Genomic DNA, 17,229 nt, shown 5'->3' with positions numbered 1-17,229 from the left:
TGGCACTGCAGGCAGGGGGATGGGCACCCTCTAGGGAGCTGGTGGCAAGGTGGGATGTGGGACCTGCTTTTTCCAGACTTTTCTTGGCTTTTCAGGGCTCTAGGGCTTTCTGGTGGTGGCAGGGCATGGGCAGGTGAGGCAGCGGCTGCTCTGTGCCAGTGGTGAGGCTGTGGGGCTCTGGCTGGGCAGAGGTGGCTGTGGGGATGTGGAAGGGAGTTCACAGGCCAGGAAGTGACGGGGGAAGACCAGGAAGGTTCCTGGAGGTATCTGGGCTGCGATGCTTTGCTGGGTGGGTGCTGACTGGAGGGCTGAGCACCCAGGCTCAGGGGCTGCCTGCATTGCCTGGCATGTGGTCTAAAACCACCTGGACAGATGCATTTTAAAAGGAATAAAGGAGCAAAGCTGGTGCAGCAGCTCACCAGCCCCTGCGAGCATCGCCCCCGACCACCTCAATCCTGGGGTGATGCAGGGGCAGCAGCCCCAACTCAGTGCATCCCACAGCTCTTCCATCCACTCCAGAGGGCAGGTTCAACAGCAGCACTGAGGTGTTCCCGAGTTAGGGGCTTCACCAGGTTAGCCAAGGTGCTGTGAGGCTGGTTGGGGATTTTCCACTGGGATGCTTTCCAGCACATCCTGGCACATTCAAAAATCAGCGGTTTTCCACGGGGAAATTTCTGCTTCATGGGCTTAGAGAGGGAAATCAGGACAAAGTGCCGCACCTTTGCTCTGCTGCGGCAGCTGCTCGCGCTGGGAAGTGCCGTTCCTCCTCCGGAGAGATGCTCCCGGTGCCAGCCAGGGTGGGTCTGTCCTGGCAGGGCTGGGCAGAACGGCTCTCCCCGCACCAGAGCCTGGCATAGAGCAGGGTCCTGCAAGGATTCAGAGCAGAGAGGGTCCATCCTGAGTTTGCTGTCCCCAAGGGACTGGGGCGGGCTGCTGTGGGGCACACGGTGTGTGCCCAGCCCGGCCGGCAGGACGGCAGGTCTGTCTGCCAGGCTGCTGCACCCACCCCGTTTCTCTGCCGTTTCCTCGGCTGTCACCCACCCTGACAGCCGGGCAGGTGGGGGTTTGAGATGCCACACACCTCATGGCAGCACCACGGTGGGGCAGGCAGAGACGGGGAGGGAGATCTGCGGAGTCTGCCCAGCGAGGCACAAGCCCTTGGCACATCCCTGCACCTCCCAAGCACGGGAGGACATCTGTCCCGAGCGGGGGACACGGAGCCGGGGAAAGCCCACTCCTGCGGCAGCCCCCGCAAAGCCGAGCGAGGGAAGGAAGGGCTGCTCCGATTCCCCACGCTGGCAGGAGGGAATCAGGGGGAGGGCGGGGGGCAGCGGGGGGGACAGGGAGAGGATCCTGCCCACGGCCCCCCGGAGTAGGACAAACATGAAGTGCAGCTCCATCGGCGCCTCCAAATCCGCCCCCGCAGCAGGTTCAGGGAGAGGCTGGAGACAATTACCGTGCCGAGCCGTAGGATCAGCCCCTCCGCTCCCGGAGCTGCAGGAGAGGGGGCTTATTAAAGAGGAAAAAAAAATATGGAGGAACAAAAAATCCCCAGCCCACACTCTTCTCTCTAGAAAGGAAAAAAAATGCCTCGGAGGAGGAGGAGGTGTTGAAGAGAGGGAGGGTGGCAGCAGCAAAGCCGGGCACAGGCAGGGAAGGTGTGAAAAGGAGAAGCGGAGCATCCTGGTGGCAAAGCCACGGCTTGAGCTGGTGGGAAAGGCCGTGGGGACAAGGCACGGGGTCATGCCTGGCCTAGAGATCAAGGGACAGAGGCTGCAGAGCTGGGGATCAGCAGTGCCAGAGCTGGGGGCTGCAGAGACAGGGCTGTGGGTCCAACATCACCCTGCGCTGGCAGCCAGCCAGGTGACAAGGACACGGTCTGTGCCCAGGGCCCTGAAGGTGATGTACCCAACCCCTGCTCAGACTGAGACATGCTGTCTCATCCAAGCCAGGCAGAGAGGGGGGTCCTCAGCTGCCACCAGGGTTGGGGTGATCCCCACCTAAAGACCCAGTGCCCTGGGAGTAAAGGGACACGCTAATGCCCGTGGCCAGGGAACAGGACATGATTCCTTCCTTCCAGAGGGGTTTCTTGCAGCTCAGCGGGACTGAGCTCCCTGCCTGGCATGCCTGGCACTCCCAGCAGTGCCTGCTGTGCTCCATGAGCCCCTGGTGTGGAAGGGGATGCTGCCTTTGCCATGAAGATGCTGTATTTAGGTGGAGTAAAGGTTTTTTTTTTCCCCTAGGATGGAAAAATCCTACATGGAACTGAGTAGCAAGGGAGCAGCCTGGCACAGGGAGTAGAGCCTGGCTGGGGGTTAAACACCCAGTGTGGAGGGTTCCTGGCCAATGCAGACCCACTGAAGGACCCAACTGGAACAAGGATGGGGGTATGGCAAGCATGCTGTACCCCTGGGTATCCTGCACCTGCATCCAGTGGTCTGTGTTCCACCCACCCACCCAGCACACAGGGTTTTGCTTATGCTTTACAGACCACAAATAGACATTTGGTTTCTGTTAGGAAGGTCTGGAGGAGCCAAAAGCCAGGAATGCAGATGGGGGAATGAAGCAGTTGCTTCCCATGACTCCCCCTTTTGTGCTGTTCAGTTCAAATAAGTAGATGAGCAAGTGGCTGTGGACACTGGGACCAGGAGCGACCATCAGTCCCCAGCCCCCAGTGGGTCTGGGACACCCACAGCCCTCCAGCCTCCTGCTGGGTTCTGCAGTGAAACCCTGAGCTGGGGCAGAGGGACATCCCTGCTGGCTGCACTCTCTGCTGCAGACTGTCCTGCCACTGCAGAAACATCACACATGTCTTTAGGAAAAATAGATGAGTCCCAGGGATCCACAGGAGCCCACAAACCCTGCACAGTGTGGGGCTCCCAGCAGGATGAAGAGAGCGAGACCACAGGACTGCCAATAGCTCTGGTCTGCCTACCTACGGCAAGCTGGGTTTGAAGCATTTCGCCCACCCTTTCCAGTTAATTCTTATCCAGTTTTCAGGGATATTAACAGCTCAGCTCTTTCAGCAGCCAGGATTAAATGGCAGGACGGGGAAGCTGGGAAGCACCAGGATGTTCCCCCCAACTCCTGCCTGGCACGTGCCGTGAGCGATGCTCTGCGCGGCAGTGCTGGGCGCGTGGGCTGCCAGCTCTGCTGGGGCTCCATCCCCATCCCTCCACACCCGCTGCTCGCCTGCTCTCCTAAAAATCACATTCCAACCCAAATTGCCCGTCTCCACCCGCCCCCGCCGCTAAAATCAATTATCGGCCGCTCTCGCCAGCCCGCGGGCTTTTATTGCTCGGCAGGGAGTTGGAGCGGGGTGAAGGGGACTGGGGGAGGGTGGGGCAGGAGGTGGGATTGCTTTTGATAGTTGTTATTTCAGCGATTGGAGAGGTTTGGCAGGAAAGGGAACCTGGCACAAAGGTCGTGCTCAGCAGGGCTGGAGCGTGCATGTGTGTGTGATTGCAGTGCTGCAGCTCCCAGCATTGCGCCGGCACTGGCAGTGCTACGGGCTGGCAGGACTTGGGGCAGGGCGTACCACGGCGGACAGGAGTCCTTGGAGTGTCCCATCACTTGTGCTTGCTCGCCTGCCAGACCCCAGGAGAGATTTGCACGTGTGCAAGGTGCAACAGCATCCATCCCTGTCCAGCTGGGCTCCATCCTTGCAGGGTCCCCTGGGCTGTCCCTGCCTGGGTGACATTTTTGCCGCGGGGGGAGGGGGTCTGGCTCTGGTCACAGCCGCCAAGTCCTGCTGTGACTGAAAGGTCTAGAACAGGGAGAGCCACACAGACTGAAGCAGCCAAGAGCTACGTGACAGCCAGAGCCACCACAATTTCCCTTGGGAAAACCAGCACCCATGGTAAATCACTGCCCCTTCCCTCCTGGCAACAGGGAGGGCAAAGCCAGGAGGAAGAGTCCACAGTGCCTGGGATGTCCCAGAGGAGCACGGAGGGGAGAAGCCCACATTCCTCTCTAGGTCTGCATGTGCCTCAAGGACAGTGGTGCAGGGAAGCTGATCCCTCCAGGTTTTGTACAAGTCCCTGCCCCAGAGAGCACCTATCCCCATCCCCATCCTTGTCCCCATGCCTGTGGCTGCCCCTCACCCCACAGCCCCACGAGGGCTGAGCTGTGCCTGCTCCCACACCGAGCCCTTCACCTCTGGTTTCTGCTGTTCCCAGGGGCGCTTTCTCCATCGTCCGGAGGTGCGTGAAGGTGTTGGCAGGACAAGAGTACGCGGCCAAGATCATCAATACCAAGAAGCTCTCTGCTCGAGGTAAGCACTGAGGGTGTTTTGGGGAAGGCAAGAAGTGAGCAGGGCTCATATAGTGGGGAATTTGTTCCCTCTACATGGTGCTGGGATGATGCCTTTGAGGTGGGGGGTCTTTGATTGAGGGGGACCCCTCATCCCACCCTGTCCCCACTGTGGTACTCCCCGAGCTCCTTGATGGATGGAGAGAACACCCCAAGGAGGTGTCTTGGTGGCTGCTTGCCACATCCCATCTGATCACAGGGATGCATCTGCAGCCTGGCTGTGCCAAGGCTCAGGGGAACTCTTGGACCCCAATCTGCCTCAGGAGTCAGAGGACCCCATTTCTGTCCCTGAGACCCCCCCACCACCCTGCACACACATTGCAGCAAAATGATGGTTACAACCTTGCAACAAGTCAGACCAGCTTTGGGCGCAGGGTAGCACAGTTATTTTGGGAGGATAACTTCCTGAGAGGGCCCCTGCTGACTGACACCCCATCCCTGCTCTGCGGTCTGTAAGTTTTCTTACTCATATACCTACATCAATGAAAGGGGAACATCCCTTCAGGTGGGGTTTGACTTCATTTCTACCTGGAAATGGGCCCTCACCCCTCGCTGCCATCTGCTCTGGTGGAGCACGTTGGCTGCTTGCTGCTGGAAGAGGTGCTGGAGGGTCTCTCCTGGTGGGTCTATCTCTAGTGAGGCTGAGATGAGCCAGCACAGAAATCATTACCCAGCCCTTGCCTCAAGCCAGGGACCCCTCTGCCCCCCCCGCCCCACCTGGCAGAGGAGCTGTGATGAGGTGGATTGAAAGGATGAAGCAGCAGATGCCGTGTGCCTGCTCTGGCTCCTCCCTGGCTGTCGGCAGCACAGGATGTGTGCTGGGAGGAAGCACCCTGCCAGGAGGGTTTAATTAACCTCCCTCGGTGTCTCTCCCAGTTCCACTGCTGACCTCTGAAGGCAAAACAGAAATGCAGAAAAGAGTGACAAGCTCCTTTCTGACCTGGAATTAAACCAGCATGTCGCAGGATCTCTCCCACAGCGCTGCCAAAGCAGCACAGCGCCGGCACTGAGCCCCTGATGTCTTCCAGCACCGACCCTGCCCCTCTTCAGGGATGCAGATAATTTTCTTCCTTCCAAGCCAAAGGCTGGGCTCTGGGCAGGATGTGCAGTGCTGGGCTCAGCCCTTGGCTCCTGCCCGTGTACCCCAGCTGGCAAACGCCTCCCAGTTTTCAGGGCTGCCTGGAGCAGCAGATTGAGCCGCCCTCCTTTTGCTCCCTCCTGCCTCCGCTCTCCTCCTCCGGCTGCTTGCCCCTCTCCATTCTCTCCTGGGGTTTCTGCCGTTCCTGCAGTGCCCAGCAGTCCCCTGGAGAGGCTTCACTGGGGTTCTTTTCCCTGCTCTGCCAGCTGGAATCACCAGTGACTCTGGCTAATGGGCTGGAACCCCCTGTTTCTGCAGTGCTGGCAGGCAGGATAGCATTTCCCCAGATACAAAAGGCAGGCAGGAGAGAAGTGGGGAGAAGGTGAGAGAAGCTGAAAACACCCCCAGTCATGGTTTCTTTAGACATCCTCCTGGCTGCCAGCAGAGAGGGGCCAGGAGGAGAGAAGGTGGAGATTTTGGAGGAAAAATGGGGTTTGAGTGTGTGCAGGAGCTGTGTTTGTGGCGTAGGAGAGGCTGTAACCCACATCCCCAGTTAAATGCTTGCCCCACTGGTCACACTGTCCCTCCATCCTATCCCCATCGTCCACCCCACAATGGACTTTAGTTGTGAGAACATCCTGAACTCCAGCCTCTCATTACCACCCTGTCCCACCCTGGGAAGGCTGTCACCCATCAGGGGAGACAATGTGGGGAGCTGAATGAGGCCACCAAGGTTATCTCAGCCTTCAGCTCACAGCCTCCAGCACAGGCTGCAAAGCTCACCCCAAGCCCCAGGGTGCCTCTGGAACAGGATCCTGAGCCCTGGGGAGGCTGCAGCCCTGCAGAGAAGGGGCTGCTCTGCTTTCACGGCTCAACGGTCGGAGACACCCAGGTTTGGTTTGATGCAGAGCGAGACTCTGGGGTGTGAACCTGCAAGGTAGCAGTGAGAGCACTGAGAGACAGCAGCCCTAATTATATCCTCGCTTGTCCTGGCTGCTGAGTGCCTGCACAAAATGCCTCCAGTCAGGCACCTCCATGCAGAGTGGCTGGGTCAGGTGTGAGCAAGGAGAGAGGGGCAGAGGAAGAAACAAAATGATTTGCAGATTCATTCTGAGCTGTCCCAGGGCGGAGGATTTTTTGGCTCAGCTCAGCTTTCTTTGCCCAGAGCTCTGTTGTCTCACATCCCCAAGGCTGCTGAAAGCTGGGGAGTGGAACCTGTGCTTCCTGTTTGGAGACAGGCACCAGTTGTGAGATAGGGTTCTGCTGTGGAGGAGAGCAAAGCCCTGGTGTGGAATGGCTGACGATGGCGAGGGGGAGTGAAGCCCATAGCCTCATTTCATCCTCACACCTCTCACTGGTTCACTCTGCCTTCAATTGCTGAAATTGTACCATGTGAGGCTGGCAGTGTCCTGGCTGATTGCCTGTGCCTGGGTGAATAGGAGAAAAAGGAACAGTGCTGCCAGCAAGGATAACCCAAGCAAATCCAGGGTATCTGGGAGGCGATTGGAGATTGTTCAGCAAAGAACAGGGAGAGTGAGAGATCGTTCCAAACCCAAGATTGCCCATGGCATCAGCGCCTGAGGGGCTTAGCCAGGGACTGCATCTGTGCTGGGATTGTGCCCAGCTGTGGTTTGATGCAGAACTTATCCCAAAATCTGTAGCTCTTTAGCAAAAAGAAAAAAATGCTGCTCTGTCCCCCCAGGTTTCCTGTGCCAACACCTCCTCTGAGAGCCATTGATTCCCTTCCTCAGATCCTAAATTAGGGCCGTTGCCTCTTTCAGATCACCAGAAGCTGGAACGAGAAGCCCGGATCTGCCGTCTCCTGAAGCACCCCAACATCGGTAAGTGCACCCCCACTGCTGGTGCTCCATCCTGGCTCTGCTGCCCACCTGCCCTCCCAGGTCCCAGCCAGGGCCAGGGAGTCTCCAGCCACATCCCAGCCCTGTCTGCAGCAGCACGGACTGCTTGTCCCAGAGGCCGAGAAGGGCTCTGTGTCGTCCTGCCCGGCTGATCTGCAGAGCCATCCCTCCTCTTCCTCACGGGAAACACCATCTCCAAATGGGGTCATGGGGGAAAAGGCTCCCACTGGGCACAGGGGGACTGAAGTAGGTCCGGAGTAACCCACTTGGCCACAGCTCCCTCGGGGAGAAGCGGAGCCCAAGGAGGCTGCAAGAGGCTATTTTTACTGCTCTCCCCCCGCTCGGGTGCCGTATTCTTCTGCGTGCTCCAAAAAGCGGCTGCAGCTCGGAGCAGCAGCAGCGGCAGCGCGGGGCGTGTGGGAGGAGCGATGGCGGGGGGAAGCGAAGACTTTCCCACCGACCGTCCATCTGAAAGTAGCCTCCTTCGGAAAAGCTGTTTCAGGAAAACTCCTGAGCCCCTGCAAAAGACAAAAATAGGCCAGAAGGAGAGAGAGAGAGAGAGAGGGGAGGGGAAAAAACTGCAGTAAAAAAAAAATCCCAAACTCCATCGTGGAAGTGATGCTGATGCAGGCTCTTGATCCCTGTGAATGGTTTGGGTGAACCCCCTCTTCTCACTACTGCATCCCAGGATGTACCAACCCCAATGAGATCCTGCAGCTTTAGGGAAAGCATTTGGTGGTTTCTGCAGCCCTCTCAACCCACAGTCGGGAGCTGGGAGGGTTCGTCTGTGGCTGAGCTGCTCCCTGGCCCCCTCACTGCTCTGGTGACCTGGATCCATCCTTCCCCAGGAGCTGCTGCAGCAGATTCAGGGAGCTAGAACCGGGGCCACTGGGACAAGCCATGTGGCTCCTGTCCCATAAATATTTCAGTTCCAAAAAGACTGTCAGCTTCCATCTGTCTCGGGCACACGGCTGCGTGGCAGGTCTCCCCTTCACAGCCGGGGAGCTGGACCCTGCAGCATTCCCCAGCCTCTGCTCCAGCAGGACCAGGAGCTGTACTGCAGGGGTCCCTCCGGGGCCTCCAGCCTCCTCTTTGCACCAAAATACATGCAGGGATTGCCGAGACCTGAAGGAACACACTGCAAAGTGTGTGAGTAGGAAGAAATACTAAACCTGGAGGAACTCACTGTGTGACACCGGCAGGATGGCACCTGCAGGTTCCACAGGTTTCAAGCTTGGCCACAGCTCTTTCCCACTGCTGTCTTCCACCCCTACCTCTCCATCACCTTCCTGTGGGTCTGGCAAGGTCTCTGAGGACCAAAGCACCTCAGTTGTCCCTGTCCTTGTCCTCCATCCCTCGCTGTTTGGCTGTGACCTGGCAGCTTCTGAGCTGCAAAGGCTGGAAGGGGTTAACAGCATGAGATGCTAACAAGCCCAATCTGCTGCTATTTATACCCAGGAGGCTCTTCTCCACCCCCCACCCCACACCCTCTTTCCTTTCACCCCCCTCTACTGCTCCTGCTGCCTGGAAACTTGGGCTTGCAGCTTCCCCTCCGCGCGGCACAGGCGGCTTGGTACCCACACAGGAGCTGGAGCGAGCGGCGCCACTGCAGAGCAGCCTGGCCTGAGGAAGAGGAGGCACTGCTGCTGGAGGAGGCAAAACAGCCTGTCCAGCCCTTCCTGGGGAGAAGCACCCCAGCTGCCAAGGGGCTTTGCTGTGCTCTTACTTGCTCCCTGCAGGGAGGGCGGGGTCCTTCCATCTCCCATGAGATGCCATGCTGCAGTTCCTGGAGGAACCGACTTGTGCTCTGTGCATCACAGGGAAAGCTGGGCATGGGCAGTCAAAGGCAGGCTGAGCTCCCCAGGACCCCACAGCACATCTACAGCACTAGGTGATATACTAGGGAGAGATGTTTCAATTCAGGGAAATCTTGCTTTATTGGAAAAACTTTGGCTGCACTCAGCCCTGGAGTTTGAACTCCAGGTACTTGTCCTCTGACTCTCATTCCTGAAGCTGTGTCCTGCTCCTGTCTTGGCTCTCAGCTCTGAGCTGGAGTGGTTTGGCCAGTGTGGCTCTCTCTGACTATGGTCAGTAACAGATACTTGTAGGATCAGGCTATATTTAGAGCAGCTGCTCCCTCTTATACCTTCTTGGCTCCTGGCAGCCACAGGCTTTGGGACTTCCCCAAGCAGGGAATGTATCTGGACCATATGCTTATGGTTATGCTGGCTCTATCCACACCAAACTCACCTAATCCCTCTGACAATACTTTGGCTTCTGTGGGATCCCAGGCGTGAGACCCCCAAATCCCTCCCAGGTGAGATGAAGCGGGAGGAAATGTGTTTCTTCCAGCAGAGGCAGGCAGAAAAGCTGTGGCTGTATGTTGGAGAAAAACGTAGCAGATACAGATGTTGGAGCACTGGGGATGTCTGCAGAGGCCAGCAGGCAGGAAGGATAACTGGGGAATGAGATGAGCAAGTTGTGTCAGTAGCCAAGACCACAAGAGAGACAGAAAAGATTCTGACCAGCCCATCTGTCCCAAGAGGACATGAAATGAACGACACGCACACGCTGAAATGTCCAAGGTAAAAAGAGAGTAGTTTATTTCTGAACTCATATCAATATTTATAGACTTTCAAAAGTGACCATGGATTGGAGGATGAAATTGCCACCTCTCCAGCTACACTGGTCAAACCAACAGTCCATCAATTCTCTCCTTCTCCAGGAATGCAAACCAATTATTATTTACATGAAAAGTGCGTGAGAAACTCCATTACAAAAACATAAATGTCAGAAGGCTTAGATAAACTTAGAAGAACAGGGCAACACCCATCAGCCCTCGTTTGCTCTGTGCCCTGGCCAGGTGAGGTGACACTGCTGGCAACATGCTCTTGGCAGGCTCTGGATTTGTCCATGGAGCTTGGAGACAGGAAAAGGACCAGCAAAGTGGTGTTTGCTGGCCTGGCAGATAAGAGTGACACAATGCAGTGTCTGTGCTCAGTGCTGGGGTTGTTATCTCCCCTGGCTCACACTCAGTCTGGAGGATGTTTCCATATAGGGCTCAGCTGATTTAGATGCAGTAAAAGGGGCTAGGAGTAAAAACTCCCACAAAATCTCTCACCTGAATGTTTCTTTTTCCTTCCCTGATTCCCAGCATTCTCAAATATGTTGAAAGTTGTATCAGGCTGAAACCAGGTGAGAGAGAGGAAGCACTGAATATTCATAGCCTCAGGGGAATCAAACAAAATATGAGGTGGGGGCAGGGGATGCTGGACAAGTCTCTGTTTATCTACCCCACCTGTTTCTGTGCCAGTCCCCTTGCTGCACACCTGCCTGCTAAGTATGAGCAGGGATCTGAATCTGAATGACCAGCATGCAGCAGGGTGACAGGTTTGTACCTGGCTTCACCTGGCAAGGCGTGTGCCAAAGGGGAGAGGGTCACAGGAGGTAGGGAAATTCATCCTCTGGAGATTCCCAAGGAGAAAAGGAAGGTCATGAGCAGAAAATAAAAAAGCCCTGTGGGTGCCAGAGTTGTTAGCTCAGCTCCCTGCTGGGCTCTCCCTCTGCTTGGGCACCTCTCCTGGTGGGACTGGGGACACCCATGCCTGCAGCTTTCTCAGTGCCCAAGATAGCCCAGCAGCTGCCTGGAACCCTGGCCAGGCATGGCCCCAGGGCTGTCCCCAGTTTGGATGTGATCTTTGAGCCTTGCACGACTGCCCCAGGCTGGGGCCATGGATGGGGTCCCCTGGTAAGCAGGGACCCCCCACCCAGCCAGTGGCAATAGCGAGAGCAATAGCCCTGTGTCCTTCCCCAGCTCCTGCTCGTGCCCAAAGGGGAGCTGAGGCATTCCCAGGGTGTGGGGTGGGAGCCAGCAGTACTTCATAACCCTTCTGTCTCTGCTGCAGTGAGGCTCCACGACAGCATCTCTGAAGAGGGCCACCACTACCTGATATTTGACCTGTGAGTAATGCATCCCCTACCCACAGCAGCCCCGTGCTGCCCCCGGGGTGATGTGACCTCCACCTCACCCGAGCCCCTCCCACAGGCTGGGTTTGACCCAAACTCGAGTCCCCCAGGCCGGGCAGGGGGCAGATCCCTGTGCTGCACCCCCGGTTCTCCCCCCATGCATGTGTAGTGCCATTTTTGGGGGCACTGCCAGGGCTGGGTGTGCTGTCAGTCAGTCCAGCCCCTGTTCTCCTGCAGGGTCACCGGCGGGGAGCTCTTTGAGGACATTGTGGCCAGGGAGTACTACAGCGAAGCGGATGCCAGGTGAGCCGGGCTGTGGAGGGGACAGGAGGTGTCACCTTCTCCCACAGGCTGCTCCCTCCCAGGGTCCTGCATGACTGGCTCTCTGTAGCACCAGCTCATTCGGTACCGGGAGGTGTTTTACAGCCACTCTGCAACACATACTCATAGACTGGAACTGTGGTGCAAAAAAAAAACCAAAAACCCAAAACCACCCAAAATGCTCTTTTTAACTCGCTCAGCTTGTGTGCCAAGAAGTGCATGTGCTGCCATAGCACTGGTCTCTTTGGCTCCTGTGGCTCCCAGCCATTGCCCGCAGCATCCTCATCCCCAGGATGCTGGGATAGCCAACATCTGACTTCACTGTAAATGAACAGGGTGCTGGGGGCTCCCTGCTCTGGGGACATCAGGGCTCCCCAGGCTGGCAGGGAGGAAATCCAACACCAGGCTGGTGGCGAGGCAGGGCCACGATAGCACAGGCACCCTGTGGATGTCACTCCTTCCCCCTGGAGCTGCATTCCAGCCCTCTGCAAGTGTTTCTCTGGCATTTGCCACTTGAAAGCACTGAGGAGGAGCAGTCAAGACAAGAGCTGGAGCTCTGCTCCCTCCCACACTCCCACTGGCACTATCCAGGTATCTTCTGCAGAGCAGTTTCAGCCAGCCCTTTGGTCCCTGCAGCTGATCCAGGGGACAGTATTAGTCTCCCTCTTTTGAGGGGACATGATCTGGCCCTCTCCAGTCTCCAGATATCACTGTGCCTCTTGGCTTTGTCCCCAGGCTAAGCATAGCCTGTATGTACGTCCAAGGGGGTGGTAAACTCTACACTACCTCTCTGCACGGAAATATCCTTTATTTCTAGGCAGAAAACAATCTCATTTAATGGGCTGCCTGCACTGAATCCACTTACAGCCCATCCACTTATTAGTGTCATACAAATAAAATAAAATACATGTAAATAAAGACCTTCTGCCTTGCACATAAGCTGTTTTGGAGCAGAAGTGGTCAGTGCCTCTGTCTTTTCCCCTTCCTGTCTCATGCACACAGCAGAGCTGGAATGTAATGAACTAGATATAAAGCAAGCAGACACAGCAGAGCCACCTGCTTTAGAGGAAAGCAGGGAAATGGGGCTAGAGCAAAGGTTGCACAGAGCACATCTGCTCTGCCTGGGTTTGGAGACCAAATCTTTGCTGGTATTGTGGTTCCACTGTTGATCTCCAGCTCCCCGCCTCCAGTGCTGCTCCTCTGGGGTCCCCACGGGCTCAGCTGGGTCCCCTAAGCTCCTGCTCACCATTATTTGGTGCCCAATAGCTCTGTTAGGTTCCTGCTGGGTTAGAACTGCTCCCCACAGGTGCGAGGGTGTCAGTGGAGGGGGATGCTGAGCTGGGCTGCAGGGCTGCTGACAGGCAGAGTGATGGGTAGAGGGGCAGAGGGGTGAAATGCAGCAGAATAGAAGTGTCTGACAAGGCTCTGCCTCACCGGGCACTCGTGTGAGCTTTCTCCTCTCTCCCACAGCCACTGCATCCAGCAGATCCTGGAGGCCGTCCTGCACTGCCACCAGATGGGGGTGGTTCACCGGGATCTGAAGGTAGGAGCTGCAGGGAGAGTGCCTGTGGGAGGACAGGGGACCCCATCTGTGATGCAAAGCTCTGTGGAACAACGCCCAGACTCCTTCAGGGCTGCTGAAACAGCAGGGAGGAACACGTGCAGGGCTGGGGGAAACCCACAGAGCAAAGAGCACTCCGGAGTGAAATGACACGAGGGAGATGGGGTAGGGAGGTCTTTGCAGTCTGTGATCCCCTAGGGATCCAGGGACACCAGGACAAAAAGCAGGACAGAGCAGTTAGGGAGCACATCCAGATCTTCCTCTGTGCTGTGCTGGGAAGCTCCCTCTGCCAACAGCAGAGCCCCTGAGGGGTTTTCACTCCTCTCCAACAACCCTATTCCTTCTGCAGCCCGAGAACCTGCTGTTGGCATCCAAGCTGAAGGGTGCTGCTGTCAAGCTGGCTGACTTTGGCCTTGCCATCGAGGTGGAGGGCGACCAGCAAGCGTGGTTTGGTGAGTGGGACTGGCCTGAGGTGGGGCACAGTAGTTCAGGGGGGCTCCAGGACCCCGAGCCCAGGGTCATGGGAGGGCCCCAGCAGCACCAGCCCAGGAAGCACTGTGGATGAGCAGGCTGATGTGGAGCAAACAGCTCCACAGGGACTCTGTGAGTCACCGAGACGTCCTGGTGAGATGGACAAGCCAGCAACAGGGCCAGACCAGTGCCGGGAAAGTGCTGGAAGTGCACAGCAGAGCACTCCAGCCTTGGGCACCATCTGGGGGTTGGTAGTGGCAGAAAAACACAGTTTGCTCTGGCCTCTGGAGGGACAGAGGTTTCTGGAAGGGGGGTGTGTGTCCCGGGGGTCGGGATGTGCAGCGCTCTGGGCTCTCGCTGTCCCTGCTGGCCAGCTGGGGCATGGAGCTGTCTGGCAGCGGGCGTGATGGGCTGTCTGTCCCAGGTTTCGCCGGCACCCCGGGATACCTGTCCCCCGAGGTGCTCCGGAAGGATCCCTATGGCAAAGCCGTGGATCTGTGGGCTTGCGGTGAGTCTGACCCGGGCTGGAATACCGGGAGCAGGCTGGGCTGGGTTGGGCGGGATGAGGCAGGCTGCTCATCCAGCGTGTCCCAAGTTGCAGTTTCCAGTCACACCTCAGCGAAGTCAGGGTGGAAGATTTACCCAGGAGATGGCACATCACCCTGGGCAACACTCTCTCCCAATCCAGTGACACCCTTCTCTGAAGGATCACCCCCCTTTGGGTACCTAACTGGGAGTTATGTACCCAAAGCTCCCAGTCAGGCGAGACACTGCCTCTTTTCCCTGTGGTGCTGGTGGAGCCAGGCAATGTCTCCGTGCAGTTGCAGCCATAGGGGAGCCCTTTTCCATTCCCCCACCCCTGCCAGGGCATCCACTTTGGGCTCTGCATGGTGGTTGCCAGAGCCTTGACCCTCCTCAGGTGCTGAACTGGACCCACAAACAAGCCTTTTGCTCTTTAAACAGTGAGCAAATCTTCATGCTTCCCTAATTTCTGTTTCTCTGCTTGAGCTTGATCAGTCCCCAGGCTGTGTGTGCTCCTGCCTGCAGCAATGAATTCTTTCCCACTGATCCTGTCTCCTCTCCTGGGCAGGTGTCATCCTCTACATCCTGCTGGTTGGGTACCCACCCTTTTGGGATGAAGACCAACACCGACTCTACCAGCAGATCAAGGCTGGGGCTTATGATGTGAGTGGGTTTGTCTTGCTGCCCCTTTCAAAGTCTCCTCTCTATCCTGCTGTCCCTGCCTCACAGCCTGCTGCTCTAGAAGAGCAACCAAGACAAATTCTGACTGATGGGAACAAGCACTTTACTCTGCCCTGGTAACAGAGCGTTGGCCTCATTGCCATGCCCAGTGCACACATTGGCACATTTCAGGGCCACTTTGTGGGAGAGAGAGGTCCTGTCCTAAGCCTTCCAACTTCCTTCTTCCACTCCTGCTTTTTGGTTTTCCACCTGTCAGCTCTTTCCAGTGGCACTATTTCTCCAACCCAACCCAAGTTGCAGGAGAAGCCACTCAAGTGCAGAGGGGGTCTCTGCCATGTCTCACCCTCATCCCTTTGCTTTGGCAGTTCCCCTCCCCTGAATGGGACACAGTCACTCCTGAAGCAAAAGATCTCATCAACAAGATGTTGACCATAAACCCCTCCAAGCGCATCACGGCAGCCGAGGCTCTGAAGCACCCCTGGATATCGGTGAGCTGGGGCCCAGGGTAGAGAGATGTGGGGATTCACAGGTGGGGAACATCTCACTGGGGATCACTTGGTATCAAACATGCTGCCAGCTCTCTTCTGCATCCTGGGAAGATGGTTTCCTGGCAGGGTTCCTCTCAATGCTCTCACAGCAGCATTTTCCCTGAGTTTTTACAGCAGAAAAAAGCTTGTGAGTGCAAACAGCATGTTCCTGGGGGACCTGGTGATGGGAGGGACACACAGGCTCCCTGCCCTGGTGGGAACAGACTAATTTCTCAGTGTCATGCTGTGCTGGAGGGTGGGGGGGGGGGTCTTTCTTCAGAGGCAATGGGAGTAGGCTCATGTTTATCCATCCACTCCAGCAGCAATCCCTGCACCCTTCACTGCATCCCACTGTTTCAGCTGCTGATTCTCACTCTGAATCAGATCCTAAAGGCAGGAGGAGTCTGTGGGCTTAACCACACACATGCAAACCCTGAGCACATTGCTAAACATGGCTGGTCAATCAAGGGGTTAACTCAGGGGGCAGCCAGTTCTCCACACACCCCCACCACCAGAGCAGATCCTGCTGACTCCAAAGCTTCCATCTCCCACTGCCCATTAAACTTTTATCTGCTGCTGCTGCTGCAGGCAGCTCTGGCCCCTGCCTCGGCCATGGGAGATCATACACGTGTGTGAGCATGTGAGAGCCAGGCTGGGGGGCCCCTTCTCCCCAGAACTGCTCTGAGGCAGGTCTCTCTCCCCCCAGCACCGTGCCACCGTGGCGTCATGCATGCACAGGCAGGAGACTGTGGACTGTCTGAAGAAGTTCAATGCCCGGAGGAAGCTGAAGGTAACTCTGTCCAGACTGGCTGCTAAATGCACAATCAGATCATTGGTGGCTTGTCCCCTGGGGGGGAAACAACAGGGTGGTGTCTATGGCAGTGGTGTGGGGGTGATGGACATTTGGGGACCCCCACTGTGAAGAAGGGGAAGAAGACTGAGTGGGGTGACAGCTTCATGTGGCTTTCACCAGCTGCTCAAAGAAAGCCATGGTGAAGCATGAGTCACACTGGACACTGCGTGAGGACTTTTCCACTGGAGCCATTGTCAAGATAGCTTCTTTTTGGGGCTGGCCTGAGAGGCACAGTGAGACCCTTTGCCTGATGGCCAAGGTACTTTGCAGCCAAGAATAAAGTGATCCACAGACAGACAAAAAGCTCACTCACCCCAGCAGCCCCACAGCCTTTCCCTTCCTGGATGCTGCCCATGCACCACAGCCTGGACCCCTCTGAAATCACCATCTCCATCACCCATTTCCCGGGTGCTGCTCAGCCTCAGCTGGCAGCAGGGTGCTGGGAATGGGCTCTGGAAATCACAGTGCTGCCTGCAGAGCAGGGTGAGGCTGGTCTGTGCCACAGCCTGAGCCATCAGTGCTCCAGGCCTGAACACAGCATGACACAGAGCCGTACAGCTGCAGACTACTTACAAGATTATCAAGCAAAGAAACTGGCCATAAACTATTATTACTTTTCAGCTAGACAAGTAATCAAATTAGTTCAGGCATTCACTTCAAAATAGTAATCCATTACTGTAAGCAATTAGTCCAAAGTAATCTTATTATACACTTAGCAACTAGTTAGTAGACTCAGCTGGAAAAGGGGAAGGATTTTTACAAATGTTGTTTTGTGGTGGTGATCTTTGCGTGGCTCCCATGAGCAAACCCTGCCCTGCTGCTCTGAGCTGGCACAGCTTTAATCACAATTAAATCCGCTTCCACTCCCAGTGGGTCCCCTTGTTGCCAGCTGCTGGCCCCAGTCAGTGGGGTCATGCTTCATCTAGGACAGGGTAGTATGGGAATAAAAAGTGCCCTGCAGATATTTAATATCCCTTTAATCTCGGAGGGAAGGCAGTTTTAGAGAATGCAACCCAATGCCAACCATGGTGCTGGGGTATGGAGTCAGGTATTGAGAGCTGCTTTTGATGGCAGGAGGA

The 17,229-nt window shown here is 56.5% G+C and overlaps 1 protein-coding gene across 3 annotated transcripts in view; it reads left to right on the top strand.

Annotated features, from left to right (window-relative positions):
- CAMK2A (calcium/calmodulin dependent protein kinase II alpha) overlaps positions 1 to 17,229 on the top strand; it is a 34,061-nt gene that overhangs the window by 1,393 nt on the left and 15,439 nt on the right. For all 3 annotated transcript variants that reach the window (XM_050979705.1, XM_050979704.1, XM_009091448.4), the window contains exons 2-11: positions 4,179 to 4,273; positions 7,171 to 7,230; positions 11,154 to 11,208; positions 11,452 to 11,517; positions 13,006 to 13,078; positions 13,446 to 13,548; positions 13,992 to 14,075; positions 14,658 to 14,752; positions 15,136 to 15,258; positions 16,004 to 16,087. In XM_050979705.1, the coding sequence (XP_050835662.1) occupies positions 4,179 to 4,273; positions 7,171 to 7,230; positions 11,154 to 11,208; positions 11,452 to 11,517; positions 13,006 to 13,078; positions 13,446 to 13,548; positions 13,992 to 14,075; positions 14,658 to 14,752; positions 15,136 to 15,258; positions 16,004 to 16,087 (838 nt within the window). The remainder of the gene's footprint in view (positions 1 to 4,178; positions 4,274 to 7,170; positions 7,231 to 11,153; positions 11,209 to 11,451; positions 11,518 to 13,005; positions 13,079 to 13,445; positions 13,549 to 13,991; positions 14,076 to 14,657; positions 14,753 to 15,135; positions 15,259 to 16,003; positions 16,088 to 17,229) is intronic.

This window comes from Serinus canaria, chromosome 13 (genome assembly GCF_022539315.1).
Source record: "Serinus canaria isolate serCan28SL12 chromosome 13, serCan2020, whole genome shotgun sequence".
NCBI classification, from domain to species: domain Eukaryota; kingdom Metazoa; phylum Chordata; class Aves; order Passeriformes; family Fringillidae; genus Serinus; species Serinus canaria.
This window is presented reverse-complemented; position numbering and strand designations above follow the sequence as displayed.